This window comes from Dermacentor silvarum, chromosome 3, assembly GCF_013339745.2.
Source record: "Dermacentor silvarum isolate Dsil-2018 chromosome 3, BIME_Dsil_1.4, whole genome shotgun sequence".
NCBI classification, from domain to species: Eukaryota; Metazoa; Arthropoda; class Arachnida; order Ixodida; family Ixodidae; genus Dermacentor; species Dermacentor silvarum.
The window spans coordinates 42,145,746-42,166,306 of record NC_051156.1 but is presented as its reverse complement, the minus strand read 5'-3'; the positions used below and the strand labels follow the sequence as shown (position 1 = coordinate 42,166,306).

Sequence of the window (20,561 nt, the reverse complement as noted above, 5' to 3'; positions counted from 1 at the left end):
ACATCGATGGCGAGTACAGAACATTTTATAAATAACCATTAGAACACTGAAAACTACATTGAAAAAATAAACAACACTGCATACATATCGCGTACAAAAACCGTAAATGAAACTAAGACAGTCAAATACAGATTAGCAATGTTTTTCACTTCGAAAATATAGTCCATGATGATGTAGGGCTGTTGACTTTAACAGACGGCGCCCATCCTGTCGATTTCCCTCGTACTGGTCCTCTGCAAAGTGTTTCTAAGTACAAGTAAAACAACAAAAGTGATTATTTATATTAAAAGTTGCCTTGTAAATGCAGAGAACCCATTACAGTGCTTAAAAATAAATTTTCGCAGAAGTAATGCTGTATCACCTCGCTTCACACGTTTCGAAGAAATGCACAGGCTACAACAGACACCATGCCAGAAAGCGCCGAAACATTTTGGTCCCATGATGCCCCTTAACTCTACTACACCTGGGCATACCGTGTGCAGGCATTTAAAGACCGTCACAGTACCCACTACGATCGGGAATGAGCACGAATGACCATTGGCTTACGAGCACCACGCTACAAATATATTCGTCTAAAAAATCACCTATATAACGCAATAACCTGAGATCCGCAAGATATCTGCTGAGAAATCAGATAAAATCACAATGCTTCGCTTGCCACGTACACAACAGCCGCTCTCCCCAGAAGAAGCACTGCGTTCTTTAGTCCCAAATAACCAGTAGCGAAAAAAAAACCAAGGAAAAAAAATTAAGAGACACACGATGTGTGCTTCCCGTGAAAAAGTAAAATAGGTGGTTTACATGACGATTTGTAGCTAATGTAAGACTCTTTCGCGGCGGAGCATTTTCGTCAGTCCTTAAAATAAGGGTACTGCTCGCATAGACTGCGCCGATCAAAACGGCAAAAGCCTGTGCGACGCGCGCTCGCAAACCATAGGCGACTCAGACGGCATCGGTGCAGTGCTTAGTTCATGAGCGAACGTAGGTACGTGAGCGAGGATCAGAGAATACTTTCTTATTTAAATGAAAAACACGGTGCGATAGTCTAAACTTTGTTGACACTTACCTCGCAAATGTAGGAGCTATCCGTTGCCTTCCAGTGATACCGCTTTACTTGGGCTTCCCATCTCTTCCTTCGCTCTGGGTCCCGGGGGAAGCGTAAACAACGAAGCCCTTTAGGCGTCGATCCGGTGCACTTGGGAACACAACAGCCCGTCATGTCGACTCGATTCACTTGACAAGCTTGCCATTCATGCGGCTGAACACTGTCCAGCAAGTAGAAGCGTCAGCGAAGCATCCGCGCGCACTGTGTCTCGAACTAAGCACCGGCACCAAGCAATCGCAACCGCTCGCTGTGATTCAAGATGGCGTCGCAGCGAGATAGCGGCGGCGCGGGGGCGGTCAAAGAATGGCACCACCCTGAACGGCGGTGCTGGCATCGAGGCACCCTACAAAGGCGTTCGTTCCCGACGCGTGCTCTCTTTCTCGCTTCAGCCATGGATGATAACGGTCGCTTCTGATTACGGTGCGCCCGTCGAAGGCTCGCAAAGCTGCTGCAGCACGGTGACGCCGACAACAAGCGGACCCGGAGTCTAAGGCACGGGAAGCTGCAGCAAAACGGCAACGCCGGCAAGCAGACCCGGAGCTGAGGGCTCGCGATGATGTAGCAGCACGGCAACGCCGCCATGCGGACCCGGACCTGAGGGCTCGCAAAGCTGCAGCAGTGCGGCAACGCCGGCAAGCGGACCCGCAGCTGAGGGCTCGCGAAGCTCGCACTTGAACCGAGCATCGATCGGCCCCACCAACCTCAGGTAGAGAACGCTTCCGGCGTTTTGCCGCTGCTTCCAGCGCTCTCGCTGCCTCTGGGTCCGCTTGCCGGCGTCACGGGATTCACGGTTAACCGAATGATCCCCCGGTGCTTCACCCACTCATCATCATTCACTTCGTGGATATGCGGTGTACGTGACTTTAGCGGTCTACGTGGTTGCTCGTCGCCACAAGATCAAATCTCCATGTGAGCGTCGTCTTTTTCGTTTTGATCTATTATTTTCTTTATTCTCTCTTCATTCGATGTCAATTTTCTCAAGCTCATTGCCGCCTCTTTGAACACTTGTTCTGCATCTTTGTACAGCTTGATAGCTCCATCAAACGTTGCTGCTCCACGTATATCGCTTTCTTTAATGTTTCTGTTGTATTGTAATGTTTCTGTTGTAATGGTTCTGTTCTCTGTTTCTGTTGTAGGACAAATCTCGCGTGGTCGCCAGGGAACGAACTCATTCTACGCGTCTTTATCTTGAATCCTTAATCAACCAAATCATGGCGCACACTATAAATCGCAACGAAGGAAATCTGCCGTCCATGTTTGGCAAAAGCCTTAGTCATGTCTTGAGCCGCACATAAAAAGGGCGCAAGCTCTGCCGCATGTTTCATTGTGAACAAGGCTCCCGTGGGGGAGCCGAAACCGTTAATGTATTTTAAATACATTTAAACCTTTTTTTGTTGGTGTCTCGATCTCCTTCTTTTAAGGAAAGCATAGGAAGGATGGGCGAAGGAGCCCGCTAGAAAAGCTTCTAACACAGTAGTCCGACAACGACACGGCTCCTGCGTGCCTGGCCGAGTGTCGGTCGCACGCCGCTGCTTCAGCGCTATGCCTGTGTTTTTATTGCGATAGCAATTATATGGAAACTCAAACAGGATTTCTGCCATAGGCGTCGCCGTAGTCGTCGCTGTGAGGTTCTGTATGACGTCAACGGCGATGATACTATAGGGCCTAGAATATTACTTGTAAGTATATTCTAGGCACTATAATGATACCGTCGCCGCGCGCTGGACGCTGTATGTGCGACTGAAAGGGCGTGAGGGACGCTCGCTTTCACGGGGAGCGAACGCACAGCAGAGGACAAACGCACGTTCTGCGCCGTGCTCCCTAAAGGGCTGCAGAATTAAGCGTCTCTTTCCTCTTTTACAATCACCGTATGTATAGAGCAAACGCGACTTCTTCCGTCACACGACAGACCGTGGGGGACGGGAGGGAGGGAGGGGAGGCGACGTTTAGCTGCGGCACCAAAAGCGTATTTATATAACAACGTTGCGAGGTGAGAAGGTGGTAAAGACTTCCGGCGCTGCTCGACGAGTTTCCCGCTGTGATCTCGTCGAAAACCGCCGAGCCACCCCCAGAGGCCCTCGCAACAGTCACCAACGCCGCGCGCGTTCGGTGCGAACGCGGGCAAAACGGCGACGGCGTCTACAACAGTTCTGCGCGTTGATGGGGCTGCTGCATGTCCAAGTTTACACAGCTGATAAAACTGCTATCCTTACTCCGTACAGCTCTCTACTAAGTTGCTATCGCAATTGATGCTTCGCCTTTAGGATGAAACTGCGACATTTTTGTGTGCCTCTCCTTTCTTCATCTTTGTCGGTTCCGAGCTGTAGCCTTCTATGATTTCCCCACAATGGCACGTACGCACATTGAGGTATTGGCCAGGATGCGCGCAGTTGATTTCGTGCCAACTCCGATTAGCTCTGTCAGATGGTCGCCGCATGTTTATGAGGATTACGATTTCCGCACAATGGCACGTACCGGCCATGAAGCGCGTCCACGTGTTGAGTATGATCATTCTTTTCACAGTATGGCATATTCCCAAAGCTGGGGCCCTGGCTAAGAAGCAGTCGTTACATTTAACATAAACAAATAGAAATGAAGAAACTGTTACGCGAGATACGCGGCTCTCATTGGGTGGCATGACACGAGGGCAAAGGTGTGGGCTGTGGGAGATCCTGGCTGTAACGAGGCAAGAGGTAGCCAAAGAATAATGCCTTTACTTAACTAGCACGAAGCATGGTCACGAAAAGGCGCTGAATGCCAGATGCGCTGGCCTTTTATTCCACTGGAGGAGGAGGAGGTTGCAGCTCTGCATGTCCGGGCGCGAGAGGGGTGTAAGCAAGGGAGAGAGTACTGCACAAGGGCTGCGTGTTCCGACATGCCCACAACTCGGCGGTGAAGCGCCACTGGGGAAGGCTTTGCGGTTGAGGGCCGCAGCGCCTTCATAACAGCTCGCAGTTCATTCACAACAACTCGTAGTGCGTCCAGAACGCTGCGCAGTGCGTTCACAGCAACGGCAGTGAGAGAGAGATAAGTGAGATGGGAAAGGCAGGGAGGTTAACCGGAAGGTAGATATCCAGTTTGCGACTCTGCACTGGGAAGGGGTAAGGGGAGACAGAAAGATAAAGAAAAATGCTCACACGTAGAAAGAGAGGGAGATAAAAAAAAGTTGTCGCAGTTTCACCTGAAAGGCAAAACATCAATTGCGATAGCAAACTTGTAGAGAGCTATACGGAGTAATTATATTAGCTTTATCAGCTGTATAAACTTGGACATGCAGCAGCATCGGCAACACGCAGAACTGTTGTCGACGCCATCCGCGTTTTGCCCGCGTTCGCTCAAAATGCGTGCGGCGTTGGTGACTGTTGCCGGAGCCTCTGATATAAATAGGCACTTGGTGCCACAGCTAAATGTCGCCTCCCTTCCCTCCCCCTCCCCCACGGCCTCTCGCTCGTCGGAAGAAGGCGCGTTTGCTCTACATACAGGGTGATTGTGAAGGAGAACAGAGACGCCTACTTCTGCAGCCCTTAAGCGAGCACGGCGCAGAACGCGCGTTTGTTCTCCGCCGTGCGTTCACTCCCCGTGAAAGACGCGCCCCTCGCGCCCTTTCACTCGCACATACAGCGTTCGGCGCGACACGCCAGCTCGACTGCAGCGGAGGTGGCAGGCCTCCACCTGGCCGTCGACCTACTCTCTGAGGAGCTTCCTGGGGTACCAGCGGTCATCCTCTGCGACTCCAGGGCAGCCCTCCTCGGCCTGCAGAGGCCAGAAAGCGCCAGCCTTGGAGTCGCACTGCTGTCTACCCGGCTGACAGCGCTGCAGGACGCAGGCCACCCGGTGTCCCTGCACTGGATCCCCGCCCACGTAGGGATCCCGGGCAACGAGGCAGCCGACACCCTGGCGAAGGACGCCCACCACACCACTGTGCCCCTCAGTCGGGCCGTGACGGAGGGCGACTTCACAGGACTGAGGCTGCGGCGACACCTGGCGACCCACCACCCAGACAAACGGGTGGCACTGGGATGCCCCCCACGACCACTCCCCCAGCGAGGCCTGGCTCGCAGGGAGACCTCGCTCCTTCTCCGGCTCCGCATCGGCTGCAGCTGGACGGCAGCACGCAGCTACCGACTGGGACGAGCGACATCCCCGGCCTGCAGCTCCTGCGGGGAGCCGGAGACGATCGAACATCTCCTGCTGGCCTGCCCGGCGTACCTCCAGCAGCGGGGCCCACTCCTGCAGGAGTTCCGCCGCCTGGGCCTCCCCTGTGACAAGGAGGAAGATCTCCTCTTCCCCGGCCGACACCACCTTTCTGCACTTCGAGGCGTCGTGGAGTTCCTTGACTCGTCAGGGCTCTCCGCACGCATCTAAGGACATTTCTACAAGCGGGAAGGTCTCACGGCCTCCCACTCCACCCCGGGCCTGACCGGCCTGGCACAACACCCCTGCAGACTCTGCAGCACACCAAGGCCTTCCATCTCGGCCTGATACGTGCCGCCTATGCCTGCCGGTTTTGCTTCGCCCAGCCATGGCGTCTCCACTCTATCCCTTCTTTCGCTCCCACTTACCCCTCCCCGTTGGCGCTGAGCCGTGCTCCCTCAAGGGCTGCAGAAGATAGCGCCAACCTTTCCCTTTCCCTCAAGAACCACTTACCGCGCGCTGAGCCGTGCTCCCTCAAGGGCTGCAGAAGATAGCGCCAACCTTTCCCTTTCCCTCAAGAACCACTTACCGGCGACGATTTCTTCTCCAAATGACGTCATACGGAACCTCACGGCGACGGCGACGGCGACGGCAGAAATCTGCTTTTGAGTGTCCATATAATTGCTATCGCAATAAAAAGAGATGCCTACTTCTGCAGCCCTTTAAGCGAGCACGGCGCAGAACGCGCGTTTGTTGTCCGCCGTGCGTTCACTCCCCGCGAAAGACGCGCCCCTCGCGCCCTTTCACTCGCACAAACAGCATTCGGCGCGCGGCGACGATTTCATCTCCAAATGACGTCATACGGAACCTCACGGTGACGGCGACGCCGACGGCAGAAATATGCTTTTGAGTGTCCATATAATTGCTATCGCAATAAAAGGTGGTCGCAGTTTCACCTGAAAGGCGAAGCATCAATTGCGATAGCAAATTTGTAGAGAGCTATACGGAGTAATGATAGTAGCTTTATCAGCTGTATAAACTTGGACATGCAGCAGCACCGGCAACACGCAGAACTAATGTCGACGCCGTCCACGTTTTGCGCGCGTTCGCACAAAATGCGTGCGGCGTTGCTGACTGTTGCCGGAGCCTCTGATATAAATAGGCACTTGGTGCCGCAGCTAAAAGTCACCTCCCTTCCCTCCCCCCCCACCGCCTTTCGCGCGTCGGAGGAAGGCGCGTTTGCTCTACATATATGGTGATTGTAAAGGAGGAAAGAGACGCCTAATTCTGCAGCCCTTAAGGAAGCACGGCGCAGAACGCGCGTTTGTTCTCCGCCGTGGGTTCACTCCCCGTGAAAGAGCGCGTCCCTCGCGCCCTTTCACTCGCACAAACAGCGTTCGGTGGCGCACGGCGACGATTTCATCTCCATTGACGTCATACGGAACCTCACGGCGACGCAGACGGCGACGCCGACGGCAGAAATCTGCTTTGGAGTGTCCTTATAATTGCTATCGCAATACAAAAAGCACACACACAAAGGAACTGAGGAGTGTCACAGTCGTTCAAGCACGTCGGTTGACCGGAGGAACCTCAGCAGCGCGCCCATCGCCTTCTGGTGTGAAGACCGCATCAGCCGGCACCCTTAAGATTGTCTGCTCAGAAAGCGGCCGGTCGTCGAGGCGCGCCAGCGTCGTCACGAGCGTCTGTCTCTGGGAGCTGTAGCGGGGACAATGACACAAGATATGTTCGATTGTTTCCTCGCTGTCGCAACTATCACAGGTAGCACTCTCGGCCATTCCGACGCGGCAAGCAAAAGCATTGCGTTCACAACAATGCCCAGCGTGTTCATAAGACAATCGTAACAACGCGCAGCGCGTTTATAGACAGTTTTAGTTTAGCGTTAGCGTAATAGCGGGGTTATGGGAAATAGCGTTACCGTTCCGCAAACGAACTTTGCAGAAAGAGAGTTTTAGTATAGCGTGATAGCGTAGTTTACGTGCGGGACGCTATTCCATTACGCTTTGAATTTCGCATACACAGGGCACCTAATTCTATGTGTGTGTGCGTCCGGAAAGTGCGATAGGCAGCGCAATGGAAGCCAGGAGCGCGTTATATTTTTACTTCACATGTCCGTCGATCTGCAACGAAACAGACAAGCAGTACAAGCTGTATACCATAGCCTCCGAATTCCTCCCATCTCAGAGGCCATATGCCGTCGTCGCGCCTATCTCCCGACTTTAGCGACAGATGGCGGTCGCATCTCAGAAAAAATTTCTCTCGTTAGGCTTAGGCGCGTTCGAAACGAGAAGCGATCTCGAAAATTCCTCAAGATTAGCCATAACACTCTCTCGGCGAAGCGGCATGAGACTAAGCAAAAGCCGTTTACGCAGTCATTTGCTACGAACGAAGTGAATTCTACAAAACAACGCCAAATTCAGTTCGAAGCGGGCGACCTCGGACCGCCGCCATGTTTTACGTACACTACGTACACCACGCTAACACGGTAACGTTAAATCTGAGAAATAGCGTGCGCACAGTAAACGGTATGGGTCGGTTAGCGTTCTGCGCATGCGCACTTCGATCCCGCTATTCCGGTATGCCCGCTATTCCGGTAACCACGCTAAACTAAAACTGTCTTATAATAGCTTCTCCGCCTGGTTTGAAGTCTGTCGCGATGGACAAGGCTTTGCAGCCACTTTCCGGAGGGATGCCTTGCAGGAATCTGAAATGCAAGGTGCCGGGCCGCTTGACCTTGATGTGGAATGGTGGTCTGACACTTAGCGTTGGTGGCGGTAGCAACATTGCTTTCCTGGGAACTGAGAACTGCACCAAGGCAAGGTGACGCAGCAACACTGATTAGTACTCACCCCTATGTAAGGCCAGCTTCAGTTTTCCTCTGACAGTTGTTAGCACTGATAAGCGGTTTTGCCCTCGCTCTTCGTTTTAAGTTGTAGTCGCGTTGCCTATGATGCTTCACTATAGGTATGCCGTTGAAAACTACCAGCAAGCACCAGACAAATCCCCCAGACATCTACTAGGCTAATATTAAGCAAACAAAATCAAATACTGGCAGGCAATAGGTACAAAGAACCACAGCTAAAAGCATTCGCCAGGACCATCAATTCTCTATATTGAAGGAACAACTATCCCCTTTGAATAGTTGAATTACATTTTGCAACAACCCTCACAGACTAAATTCACATCACATCCAGGCGCACTTGTTATTATAAGCAGAGACTTAAGCCATCTGTGTTGCCGTTGATTTTTCAGCTTTAATTGTAAGTCCAACGTGTCTCAGCCTGGAAAACACACTCCTTAGATGGACCATGTGCACTAACGTCCACAAACGGAAGTAAAAAGCTTTAGGTCAGTGCTCCGAAAGAACATCTACGCTGAAGACCTTACTCGCGCTAGTAAGGTTCCTGCGGTCTACGGGCCTTCACGATATACCTTCAGAACGCCGCCCCCTATACCGCTCTATAGTGTGCTTGCTTTTTTTGTACTCGTCTCTCACTCTATCTCTCTTCCATTCTCCGTTTTCTTTCTCTTCCAACCGGAACAACCTCTGATTAACCTCCCTGCATTCCTATGCATCCTTTCTCTCTTTCCAGCTATCTGAAAACACAGCCACGTCATCTAGCTAAGGCACAGCAAAGTTTTCCATAACGCGCAGCACTATGCTCTAGAGACTGGAGAAGCAATAATGCGCTTTTTTGAGACTGAAGCTCAAAACAGTGAGGGCAAACATCCTGAATGGTGTTCTTAGGACAGTGGCACCTGCCGATAATCTCGCACCATGTCAAGCGTAGAGAGACATGTCGCAGCGCTTACCTGCTCTACCCTGTCTTCGACATTGGGTATAGGAAATATCTGATCCCTCGTTACTGCGTTTAACTCTCTATTAATCAACACACGGCCGCGGATCTCTTCCAGGAGCTTGCACAATGATCATAGGGGGACTATAATCGCTCCCTATCTCTTGAATGACACCCAACTCTATCATTTTCTTTACCTCTTGCTCGAGGATGGCCCGTCGCTTAGGCGACATTCGATGGGGTTTCGAGCTAATTGGAGTCATGTCAGTAAGCTAGATGTCGTGAGTCACCAGACTAGTTCTACCCGGTCGCTTTGAGATGAATGGATGGATGGAAAACTTTATTTGGTCCTGCAAGGCTATGGGGTGACCCATAGAAGGGCTAATCCCACGTCGGTACCATAAGACGGAGCTTCGCGGCCGCGTCGTGGGCTTGCTGGACTGCCCAGGGCTGTTCAACCAGATCCGGACTGTGAATGGCAGCCTCGAACCTGGCCAGGTCCTGAGTGTACTTGGCATTGGTAGTTCGTTCGCATGGCCAGAGCATATTTTTGATGTCAAGTGGTTCATTACAGTTCGTGTACTGTGTATAGGGGAATCGTTCCGCCATGTAGCAGTGTAGGCGTTTGGGTGTGGGGTATGTATTGGTTTGAAGTAGTCTCAAAGTGAGTGCTTGTGGTCTCTTGAGTGTGGGATGTGGTGTGGCAAATTCGCTTCGGCTGAGGTAGAAGTGTTTAGTGAGCTCGTTATATGTGATTGGGGCGTCCCTGTTCTCTCGGAGATGATCCGGCCCCGTGAGGGCGGCGCTGCGGAGGGTTAGCTCTCGCGCACTCTTATGGACCATATCGTTAAGATTTAAGGGGGCCTTCTCGATCTTTCCCAGGTGTGCAGGGAACAAACAGATTGAATGGAAGTGTATTTTGCTCTTTTGTATGATATGTAAGGCTTGCTGCGACATTACACCATTTCTGAAAGGCTCTTTCTGCTGTACGAGAATCACTGTATATGTATGGCCTCCGGGTATTCGTTAACGCCAGGGTGATTGCTGCCTGCCCGTGTTGTCCACGAGAGCTACCGTGAAAGCTTTACTGTCTGTGCGTCTTTCTGCATCGACAAAACAAGCGCTCTGCTTTTCTTTATGAATTTTGCGGGGAAGACTAGCGCCCCAGTATAGTCGCCTTTCTGTGCTGTGTTTCGGATTCATATTGCGAGGTAGCGGTTTGACTGTGTCTAACGGGATGTCTGTGTTTAGTGAGTTGATTTTAGGTTCGTCGAAGCCTAACTTCTGGAGCAGTGCACGGCCCGACCTGGTACCCGCCAGTCTCCTTCCTGTGCCTCTGCGATTTCCTCGAGTTTGTTATGTGTGCCAAGCTGCATTACACGTTCCGTGCTTGTGCAGCTCGGGACACCCAGTGCCTGCTTGGTGATCTTTCCAAGTTGGATATTTAGCTTTGATTTTTCAGAGGGTTTCCACTTGTGCATCGCCGCCACATATGTGAAGTGGCATAAGGTACGTACGAGCCTGAGTAGATGGTCCTCTTTGAGACCTTCTTGTCTATTGGTGACTCTTTTTATTAGCCTCATGGCGTTGTCTGTCTTGGTGATAAGCTTGTTCATCGCCTTGGTATTGGCACCATTGGCCTCAATTGTCATACCTAGAATTTTGATCGACTCTACTATGGGAAGCACTTCTCCACTTTTAGTGTGAAGTTTGATGTCCCGGTCTCTGGCGTAGACCCAGCCCTTTGGTTTGGGTCCAGGCCTAATTGGTGTATAAAGGAGAAGCTCTGAACTCTTTGAGAACAGCTCTTGAAATTCTTCTATTGCCACACGGAGGCCTTGCGCCATCTCGGGATTGAGTGATTTAGGTCACACTGCGAGCTTCTCTATTTCTTCTACCGAAAAGCTACGTTCATCTCCCTCTAACTCTAGAATGTCAAGCGGAAGCTCTTATGGCATGTTCAGAGTAAGGTTTACAATAACCTCCCGCTCTCGGTAGGGCTTCAAAATATTTGCGTGGTACATCTTGCAAAGCCTTCGTTTTCCGGGCATTTGCACCACGTAGTTGTTCAACGATAGTTTCTGTGGAACAACTGCAGGGCCATCCCGCCGAATCTCTAGCTTGTTTGCTTTCCATGGCCTGAGGAACATGACCCTATCATTTCGGTTGAATTACCGTTCTTTCACCTTTCGGTCATAGTAGACTTTCGAGCTATCTCTGCTCATTTTCATTCCCTTCTCAGCCAGTTTCTGAGCACTATTGAGGCTGTACGACTGTTCGTAACGTACTGTACGACTGTGGAGGAGGAGGAATAAACTTTATATGTGCAGCAGATTTGGGAGACCTAGGCCTCTCTACCTAGATGACGGCCTTGACTGTGGAGTCCTCACTTTTTCCTTCCTATACCTGCCTCAACATGAGCAGCGGCGATCTGAGATTCCTGCCCTAAACGAGTTCAGCTGGTGTGAACCCCGTCGTCTCGTGTAACGCTGTCTGCAGTTCGAATAACGCGGCTGGAAGACAATCGTCCCATTTTTTTCTGCTCATAACAGAGAGCGCGAAGAACGCGTTTCAATGTGTATTGACTCCTCCGGACACTATTCGACTGCGGGTATTAATTAATGCGTATTAATTAACTGTGTATTAATTTAATGCCACAATGCCCGAGCAAGGCAGCTGTCAGCGCACTAGTGAATATGGTTCCTTGGTCACATTGTATTTCTGACAGGAAGCCAACACGAGTGAAAACAGACAAGGCGCTGACCACATTCGCGGACAGCACTCCCTACAGTGACCCTGCCTCCGGGAGTTTTGTCGCTAGCCACAGTATTGTTAGCAAGTATTTCTGCCCCTGCTTAGGGGGGGGGGGGGAGACGCCCTACAATGTCAATCACTAAACGTTCGAATGGTTCAGTGATTATCGGAACGAGCTGCATAGGAACTTTCCATTTGTCATGCGGCTTACCCACGCGTTGACAACTGCCACAGGAATGCACGAACTCCTTTATGTCCCTTAAGCAACCCGGCCAATAAAACTCCTAAAGTAGGCGCGTATTGCTTTTCTTTATCCCTAAATGTCCACACCATTCAGGACCATGGCAAAGCTCGATCAAATCCCCCCTGTATTTTGTAGACACTAAGAGCTGGTCAAAGATGATGCCTCGCCTATCTCCATACTGACGGAACAAAAGGGCAGTTCTCTTGTGCAGAATGACGTTATTTCTAGAAATTCCTTCCCGCACGGGGTCCTGCCACTTGTTAATTGTTCCGTCTGACTCCTGATCTTTGACAAGCTGAGCGTAAGGCGGACGAACGATATCCATGGTGGCTGCGGAATCTCGGAGAACCCTGTGGCCGTTTCCATTTACCGTAAATTCTTTCATGAACGGCTTAAGCGACGCTAAGTTCTCATCTTCGCAATGGGCATAGGAGAATACAATGCGCTAATTTCTTCAATCAGAGACAATGTGTCCCGTTTGATGACACTTATAACATGTTATGGGCTTCTGTGCCTCAAACTGTTTGTTCTTCTCGGCCTTGAAAGGAGCATTAGGTTAGAGCACTGCACGGGCCGATTTTCTCAGCCCGGCCCGGGCCCGTTTTTACGTTGGGCTGCCCGCCCGAGCCCGACCAAAAGTTTTACGGCGAGACCCGGGCCAGGACCGGGCCGGAAAATAATCTACGTTACCCGCCCGGCCCGCCACTTCTTTGTCTTAGGCCCGAGCCCGGCCCGAGCCCGGCCCGAGCCCGGCTCGAAACCAGCCCGAGACCGAAAAAGATCACCGAGCGGCATTAAAAAAATAAAATAAAGAAGAGAATGCAAGGAATTTGTTATTAAGGCATAAATACATATCATATGCCATTACGAACACCATTTGAGCGGTCTCAACGCAAATACCAGTGCGCGAAGTAGTACGAATGACCCTGCCGAGCAGTATCGCCAGCAGTTTCAAAAGGCTCGACCTTGATGCGGCCCAATCCGCTTCTCTCGCAGCGCCGCCACAGTAGTTTTCCACGTCGGGCGCCTCACTGCCAGTGTTTCCAGGTCCGACGAGGCGGTGTAGCCAAAAGCTAGAGAATCTGTAGCCCAAATGTAGCCAAACACAAAAAAGTGCAAAAAGTTTCGTAGTCAAATATAGCCATTTTTATTTGCAGTTTTATTTGTGTATACCTTTTCACATTTGACTACGGCAATCCTTTTTTGCACTATCCGTCGTAACAAAATGTCCATGCCGCCGTGATGGTCGGCCCTGACATCAACAACAGCGACATCATCCTTGCACAAAACACTTTTTGGTTGGCCCCGGAAGCTCTTAAGTGCTAGCGAATCGCTGCAGAGGGCGAAATCAGTGCTTTTATTTTATGATAGATAGTCATAATTAACTACTAACTCTGTTTTTAGCTGTCATGAACGCAAAATAATGTTTAGCATCACCGATCTAACGTCATCTTTTTTTATGAGCTAAAACATGTCTTTCTCGTGATATCTCGTGTTATTTGTCTCATCGGCCTATCTTGCTTTCTCGTTTTTTTTTTCAATTAGCTTGGCCCGGCTTAGCTTGTACATGCTCTATATAGTGTCCATTTACAACAAACTGGCCGCCATCTTAGGTCTCTAGCACGGCAAGAACATGCGTTAAAATAAATTGACAGACAACAGTTGCCACTCACTGCCTGAATCGGTGTAAGCGAAGCTTTAAAAGATTACTGCGGAAAACGGCACAGCGGCGTAAGAAGCGCGCAGCCGTTTGCGGCGACGAGCACGTCCTGAACGCAACTTGCTCGAAATGGTAAAAGCCACGACGGCACACAAAGGGCGCAGGTAAACAACAAATTGATAACAGTGGTTATGCTGTGAAAACCGGTTACTGTAAAAAAAACCATGTTGATGTGCTATTAAAGTTTTAGAATAGGGGCCCCCAGAGTTTTTGGCCCCAAAGGGCTTTGCGGGTGTTAGCGTTGGGGCATGCAGGAGTGAAGAGTCTTTAGAATAGGCGTTTTGCGTCTGCGGATTGCGTGTTGCGCTTACAGCGTCACTACGGCGTCAAAGAAAAGCTGTTATAAAGATTGCTACGTGAACGAAGGATTAAGTACTGGAGACTATTCGGTCATTCCAGCGACCATAGGCGGCGCGACAGTAGGTCAAAATGGCTGCCGAGACGATGATAAGGCGATCTCGCAAGCGTGTGCATCTCGAGCAGCAAATTAGCGCCAGGCTGCCTAGTTTCGCTGCAGACCATGCTTTCTCTCGCTAAAGAGACGCAACGGTGTGTGAATGAAGGCGAAGCTACTTTCAACGCCGGTCACATCATATTCTGCGGCATCAAGTCCATTACAGACACCGAGGTCAGCGTCAAATCGCTCTGCCTGAAGACGATTGCAATCAAGGGCCCGCCGCTACGGCACAGTTTGAGAACTGCGGCACGCTGCACCATTGGCTGCAAATGCGATTACTATTCGCTTTTTCATCTTCGGCGCGTCCATGGGTATACCGCGACACCGAACCGCCGAACTGCGTCGCAGATTTCTATCACCGGTGACTGCTTCGGAGGAGGGCCGCGTGGCGCCGCCTGCGTCGCTGGAATGACCGAATTTACAAGTATATTTACAAAAGATAGCTGCGGCGCTGACCAGATCAGCCGACAGCTCGAGAGCCAGGAGCAGTTCGTCTTCTTCGTCAGGGCGCCCACGCGCATCGTCCAGCAGAAACGCAATATGCATGTAGCATTATCCCCGGCGGCAGAAGCACCGTCCCGGTGGGCCTAAATATCAGTGGGAACAGGAGGATAATACGGTTTTAGGCGTACTACATGCACAAAGTCAGTGGAAGGCGGGGCAGATGAGGCACTGGTACTCTATGGGGCGATTTCATACGTAACTGGAGTCACGGCACGCAGCACTTGATGTGGGCCTGTGTACCGAGACAGGAGTTTTTCAGACAGGCCAACGGGACGAGTCGGTGACCATAGGGGTACCAAGATCCAGGCGAAAAGTGAACGTCTCTGTGATGTCGATTGTACAAACAACGTTGGTTCTCTTGGGAGGTCAGGAGGCGAGCGCGGGCAATTTCGCGAGCTTGGGCTGCCCTGGTGATGGCGTCAAGTGCATATTCCCTGGTCTCTGCTGCAGCGGATGCAATGGATGTGTCCAGTGGCAATGTGGGTTCTCGGCCAAACAACAATATTAAATGAAATACCCTTTGATGATAAGAAGAGTAATTTATTTTTTGGGTTTTCGTGCTTATTTATAATTTAGAACTTATTCTATTAGCAGCAAGCAACTTGTTGCGCTTAGTTTAGCCAAGTCAATCTGTGATACGCCTACGAGCCATGAAATCGACAATTGAGTTCGGAATAAGTGGCGTCTAATGAATCAATCTTCATCACGCATGTTAGTTGACAGAAAGCGATAACCGCAATCACTCCTCCTAGCTTACGGACTTCACGCGTTACCACGAATCGAGCCCAGTTTGTGCTAGGTTAGAGCAGTCGCTTCGATGTGCGCCGCCATGCTTGTTGACGAAAGCTTTTGGTGCAGCTTTTGGGGCTCCCGCTAAATCGATGAAATAGCGTGCCCGACGCAAAACCCAAAGGCAGTATGAGTCTCGCGCATGCGCAGTGTCTTCGCCGCTATTTCTTTGGGGCCCCAAAACGTTTGAGGCCCCCATTTTAAAACTCTCTAATAATTGCTGGCGTTTCCATGACATGATTTCCATGACATGATTCCATGATTGATTTCCATCCATGACATCATTGGGAGGCATGAAGCAGTGGGGGACTGCGGATTAATTTTGGTCACCTCGGGTTCTTTGCTATACACCTAAATCTAAGTACACGGGTGTTCCTGAAGTTCACCTTGATCGAAATGCGGTGGCCATGGCCGGGAATCAAACCCGCGTCCTCGAGCCAGCAGCGCGACCCCTCACAAGCTAAGCCAACACGGTGGTTGAAGTTCATGTGACGTGGTACACTGATGTCATCGTGGCAAACACGTTTCAATATCAGCAGAATGAGTATCTGCATCCGTGACGTTACGGGCAAACCATCTAAAAGTAAACGCACCAGAACCCACCTTTGGCTCAGGGTCTTTCCCATTCTTTTTTATACGTTTTCGCATACTTGGCCCACTTTCACATGTTTGGATTCTCCTCTCTGAGGAGGACCCGATCTTACGTCCAACCTATGGAAATGAATCTCCAGTGTAAGCAGGAACAAAAATTAATCTAGCAGGAGAAGGAAAATGGTAGTAAAGCTTCGCGCGAGGAATGTGGAGTATGTCGAAAGCTGTGCCTGGCGCGATACTTCACCTAGAAGACATGGCCATGAACACACAGGAGCCTGTCGTACACCCATGCTTCGCTTCTTTCATGTCGGCGCCACGATCGCCCGACGGCCCCGACCCTATGTTATTGTGTTATTGTTTGTTGGCTCATTATGATCTGCTTTTTAAAAATCGGGCCCCTCGGTTCCCTTTCTTCTCGTTCACAACATAACGAGGGCTCGAATCCGGCAACAATGATGCCTTCAGTTAGCATATGTGGGTTTATTGACCAGTTTCCATCATCCAAAAAGATCACGTGCTTGTGACGCCTGCGGCAGAAAGGATGTTCCACATCCACCCTATGGTTTGTGAGTGGTAGCGCTGGCTAACACTCCCAGGGTTAGTTCTAGATGTAAAACATAAATACCCCAGAAAGTGGATGGGAAAACGGTTCCACGGTAGCTCAATGGTGAGAGCATCGCACGCGTAATGCGTAGACGTGGGTTCGTTCCCCACCTGCGGACAGTTGTTTTTTCTCATTTTCATTAATCTATCATTTTTTTTATTCAGTTATTAAGTGCAAGTAATTTTCCCCTATGTTGTCCTTGGTGTTATTGTTTGTTGGCTTGGATTTAGGTAAGGAATACAAGGGCATCCTTTGGTTTGAGGCGACTTCGGTATTTCTGGACTTTTACATCCTGTTCAAACAGCGCAAAATACGACGGAAGAAGAAATGGGAAGTACGTAGGAGTAGCGCTGCTAGCTTCCAGCTGCGCCTGGGCAACAGGTTTTTCAGAGTCGAGACGCGCGAGGATAACTCGCTGCACGTTACATGCACAAGCACGTTACAAGTCCGAGCCCGGCCCGGGTCCGAGTCAAAAAGCACATGCCGTGCCCGAGCCCAGTCCGAGCCCGTGAAAAAACTGCTCTACCCGGCACGGCCCGGCCAATGGGCCGGGCCGGCCCGGGCTTTCGGGTAAGCCCGAGCCCGTGCAGTGCTCTACTTTAGGTAACGTGTGGGCGACTTCTTTCTCTGCTTCTCTGCCTTTTATGTTCTCGTTGCGTGTTACAACATTTGCGGATGTAGTCTCCGCGCCTTGTTTTGGAAACGCGCCATGCATCTGCCGTTCACTTGGATGGAATACGTGGTGTGACGCGCATTATACGGCGAGCTCAGCCGCTTTTTCAACTGTGGTCACGTCGAGCCTGTCGAGAATTCATAAGCGCATTCGGTCAGGGATCCTGTTGTAAAACTACTCAAGGCACAAACACTAGACTACCTTGATCTTGTCTCCGTATATTTTGGCGCTCTTAAGTGATTCCACCAAGTTTACCTTTAAGTTGTATCCAAACTCAACGTACGACTCGTCTTTAAAATTTGTGGATTTTTTAAAGTGCTGCCGAAACGCTTCTGGAGACAAGCGGTACCTCTTCAGAATACTGGATTTTACAGCATCGTAATGCTCATACTGCTCATCGTTAAGTGTGCCCATCTCGTCCACTACGTGACAAGGCAATACGGTCAACAGGCACTGTGGCCATGACGCTCTAGGGAACTTCATTCTTTGGCATGTCCTTATAAAGTTCATCAGAAACATTCCAATGTCCTCTCCTACCTGGAAAGGCTGCATCAGATCCTTCATACTAAAATATTCTCGGGCTTCTGCAGCTGGGGTTTGCGTTTCAAAGCTCGTCGCCTTCTAATTCTGCAATACTAGCGTTAAGGGCTTTCATTCGAGCTAGCGCAATTGCTTTTCTTTCTCATCAGCACGCCTCTTTTCTTCGTTTGCCCTGCGCTTTTTGATAATTTCGCAATATTTAGTGAGCTCGTTATCATCTGCTTCCAAGGCAAGTAAAGCCTGGATGAATTGCGGCTTGTTTAGGGCGTTCGCCACTTCCACCCCAAATTCAGCACATGGCAATAACCATTCCGGCTTGCGCAGAGAATTGAGATCCATGACCAGCTCAGACATTGAACCTTTCTCCCTAACTGTTCTTTATCACCTCTCAGCAAGTGCGATAATGCAAATGTTAATTAGTGATAAAGACAACCTGCCAGCTTTAAAGCTAATTTCAAAAGCCTGGCAAATCACAAAGGGGTAAAGTCCGACGCTCACGTAGCCGCTGTCAGCGGTTTCTTTGCAAGGTCCAGGGGCCACGTTGGTTCCGTTGGCACAAATTGCAAGATCCACTGGCCTCCCACTGCTGCCACCAGCGGTTTTGCGAGAGGTACCAAGCTCTCATGGGTAGCCTGACACGAGGCCAAAGGTGTGGGCTGGGGGATATCGAGGCAGTGATGAGGCAAGAGGTAGCCAAATTACGTCTTTGGCTACCTCTTGCTACGCTTTTTTGGCTACGCTTTACTTACTAAGGTTGGCGCTATCTTCTGCAGCCCTTGAGGGAGCACGGCTCAGCGCCAATCGCCGAACGCTGTATGTGCGAGTGAAAGGGCGCGAGGGGCGCGTCTTTCACGGGGAGTGAACGCACGGCGGAGAACAAACGCGCGTTCTGCGCCGTGCTCGCTTAAGGGCTGCAGAAGTAGGCGTCTCTTTTCTCCTTTACAATCACCATATATGTAGAGCAAACGCACCTTCTTCCGACGAGCGAGAAGCCTTGGGGGAGGGGGAGGGAAGGGAGGCGACGTTTAGCTGCGGCACCAAGTGCCTATTTATATCACAGGCTCCGGCAACAGTCACCAACGCCGCACGCATTTTGAGCTAACGCGGGCAAAACGCCGATGGCGTCGACAACAGTTCTGCGTGTTGCCGACGCTCCTGCATGTCCAAGTTTATACAGCTGATAAAGCTAATATCATTACTCCGTATAGCTCTCTACAAATTTGCTATCGCAATTGATGATTCGCCTTTCAGGTGAAACTGCGACCACTTTTTGGCTACGCTTTTACTTCTTAACTAGGACGAAGCCTGATGACGAAAAGGCGCTGAATGTCAGAGGCGCCGGCCTTTCACGCGTATAGCAATATGTACTGGCGGAGGAGTTTGCAGCTCTGCATGTTAGGGCGCGAGAGGTTTGCCTGCAATGGAGAGAGCACTGGATAGGGGCTGCGCGTTCCGACAAGTCCACAGCTTGGCGGGCAGCGTCACCGGGAAGCCGTTAAGCTGAGGGCTGCAGCGCGTTCAGAACAACGCGCGTTGCATTCACAAGAACGCGCAGAGCGTTTACAAGAACGCGCAGCGCATTCTTACCAAAATATAAGTCGATATAAGATTTGTCACATTCGTGGTACGTCAAATCAAGAGCACATAGGCACGCCAATTTCTGTTAGGTCAAAGATGCAGAAATTGATTGGTCAACTTTACAGCATTTCATTAGGCGCTCTATGAAAGCTTCGCTTCACATACTTTCCAACCATCCGTTGTATTTGCATAATATTTTGTTGCTTCATATGTAGTTTAGCCTTGACAAATACGTGTACTCAAGCTCTCCGTAACTCCTCAGGGGGCCGTGAGAGTATAACAAGCAAACAAACGCAAGAGAGAATGGAAGAAGGAAAGGCGGCGAAGTTAACCAGACTTATGCAGTTTGCTACCCTACATGTGGGGAGGGTGATGGAGTAGTCAAAGAAAGAGAGAGAGAAGACACCAATTTTGATCACACTTTTTTCGCATGCGCTAAGCTAGGTGCAGCATGTCTACAGGCGGGCACTCAAGTATGTCGCCTACAGTAGTACAAGATTTCTTGAGAACCTTCCTAAAACACACGCTTATGATGCTTGTTATGTTGTTATGAGCTTTGAATGAACCGAGCCATAAGTTCGGTTCATATATTGGCTAACCAAGGCGAACCGTAAGCATGCTACAAATATTGTGGCATATTCACTGTACCTGCATGCAATTTCCAATATATACATTGAAACATTTATCAGTGCATTTTTGTTAGTTATAAGCAAAACACCTTCATGCTTTACGAGACATACTAGCGAACAAAAGTTCGAAAGCAAAACTTACATTTTAAATCCCATGTTGTTAAGGTCAAGCTTTGGTAGGAGAAAGAGTAGGAAAAGAAATGCAGTTAGAATTGGTTATAATCGCACCCTTCTTGAGACTACTCATTTTATAACAAATCGTTATATGCCTTCAACTTAGCTTTTATGTAAATTATAAATTTTATTCACAAATATTAGTCTCTCTGAAATAAGTATGTTTCAATGCTATATACACAATTCAGACGTTTTCGCGTACGGGTTCATTACGTAAAAACGTGAGAAACCACTTTATAACGCAGGC

General features: G+C 50.1%; 1 protein-coding gene across 1 annotated transcript in view; it reads right to left on the bottom strand.

Moving 5' to 3' along the window:
* The window catches only part of LOC125943757 (tissue factor pathway inhibitor-like), a 232,556-nt gene that overhangs the window by 42,097 nt on the left and 169,898 nt on the right, over window positions 1-20,561 (bottom strand). Inside the window, exon 3 of the mRNA XM_049663263.1 lies at window positions 20,283-20,311. Coding sequence (XP_049519220.1) covers window positions 20,283-20,311 — 29 coding nt within the window. The remainder of the gene's footprint in view (window positions 1-20,282; window positions 20,312-20,561) is intronic.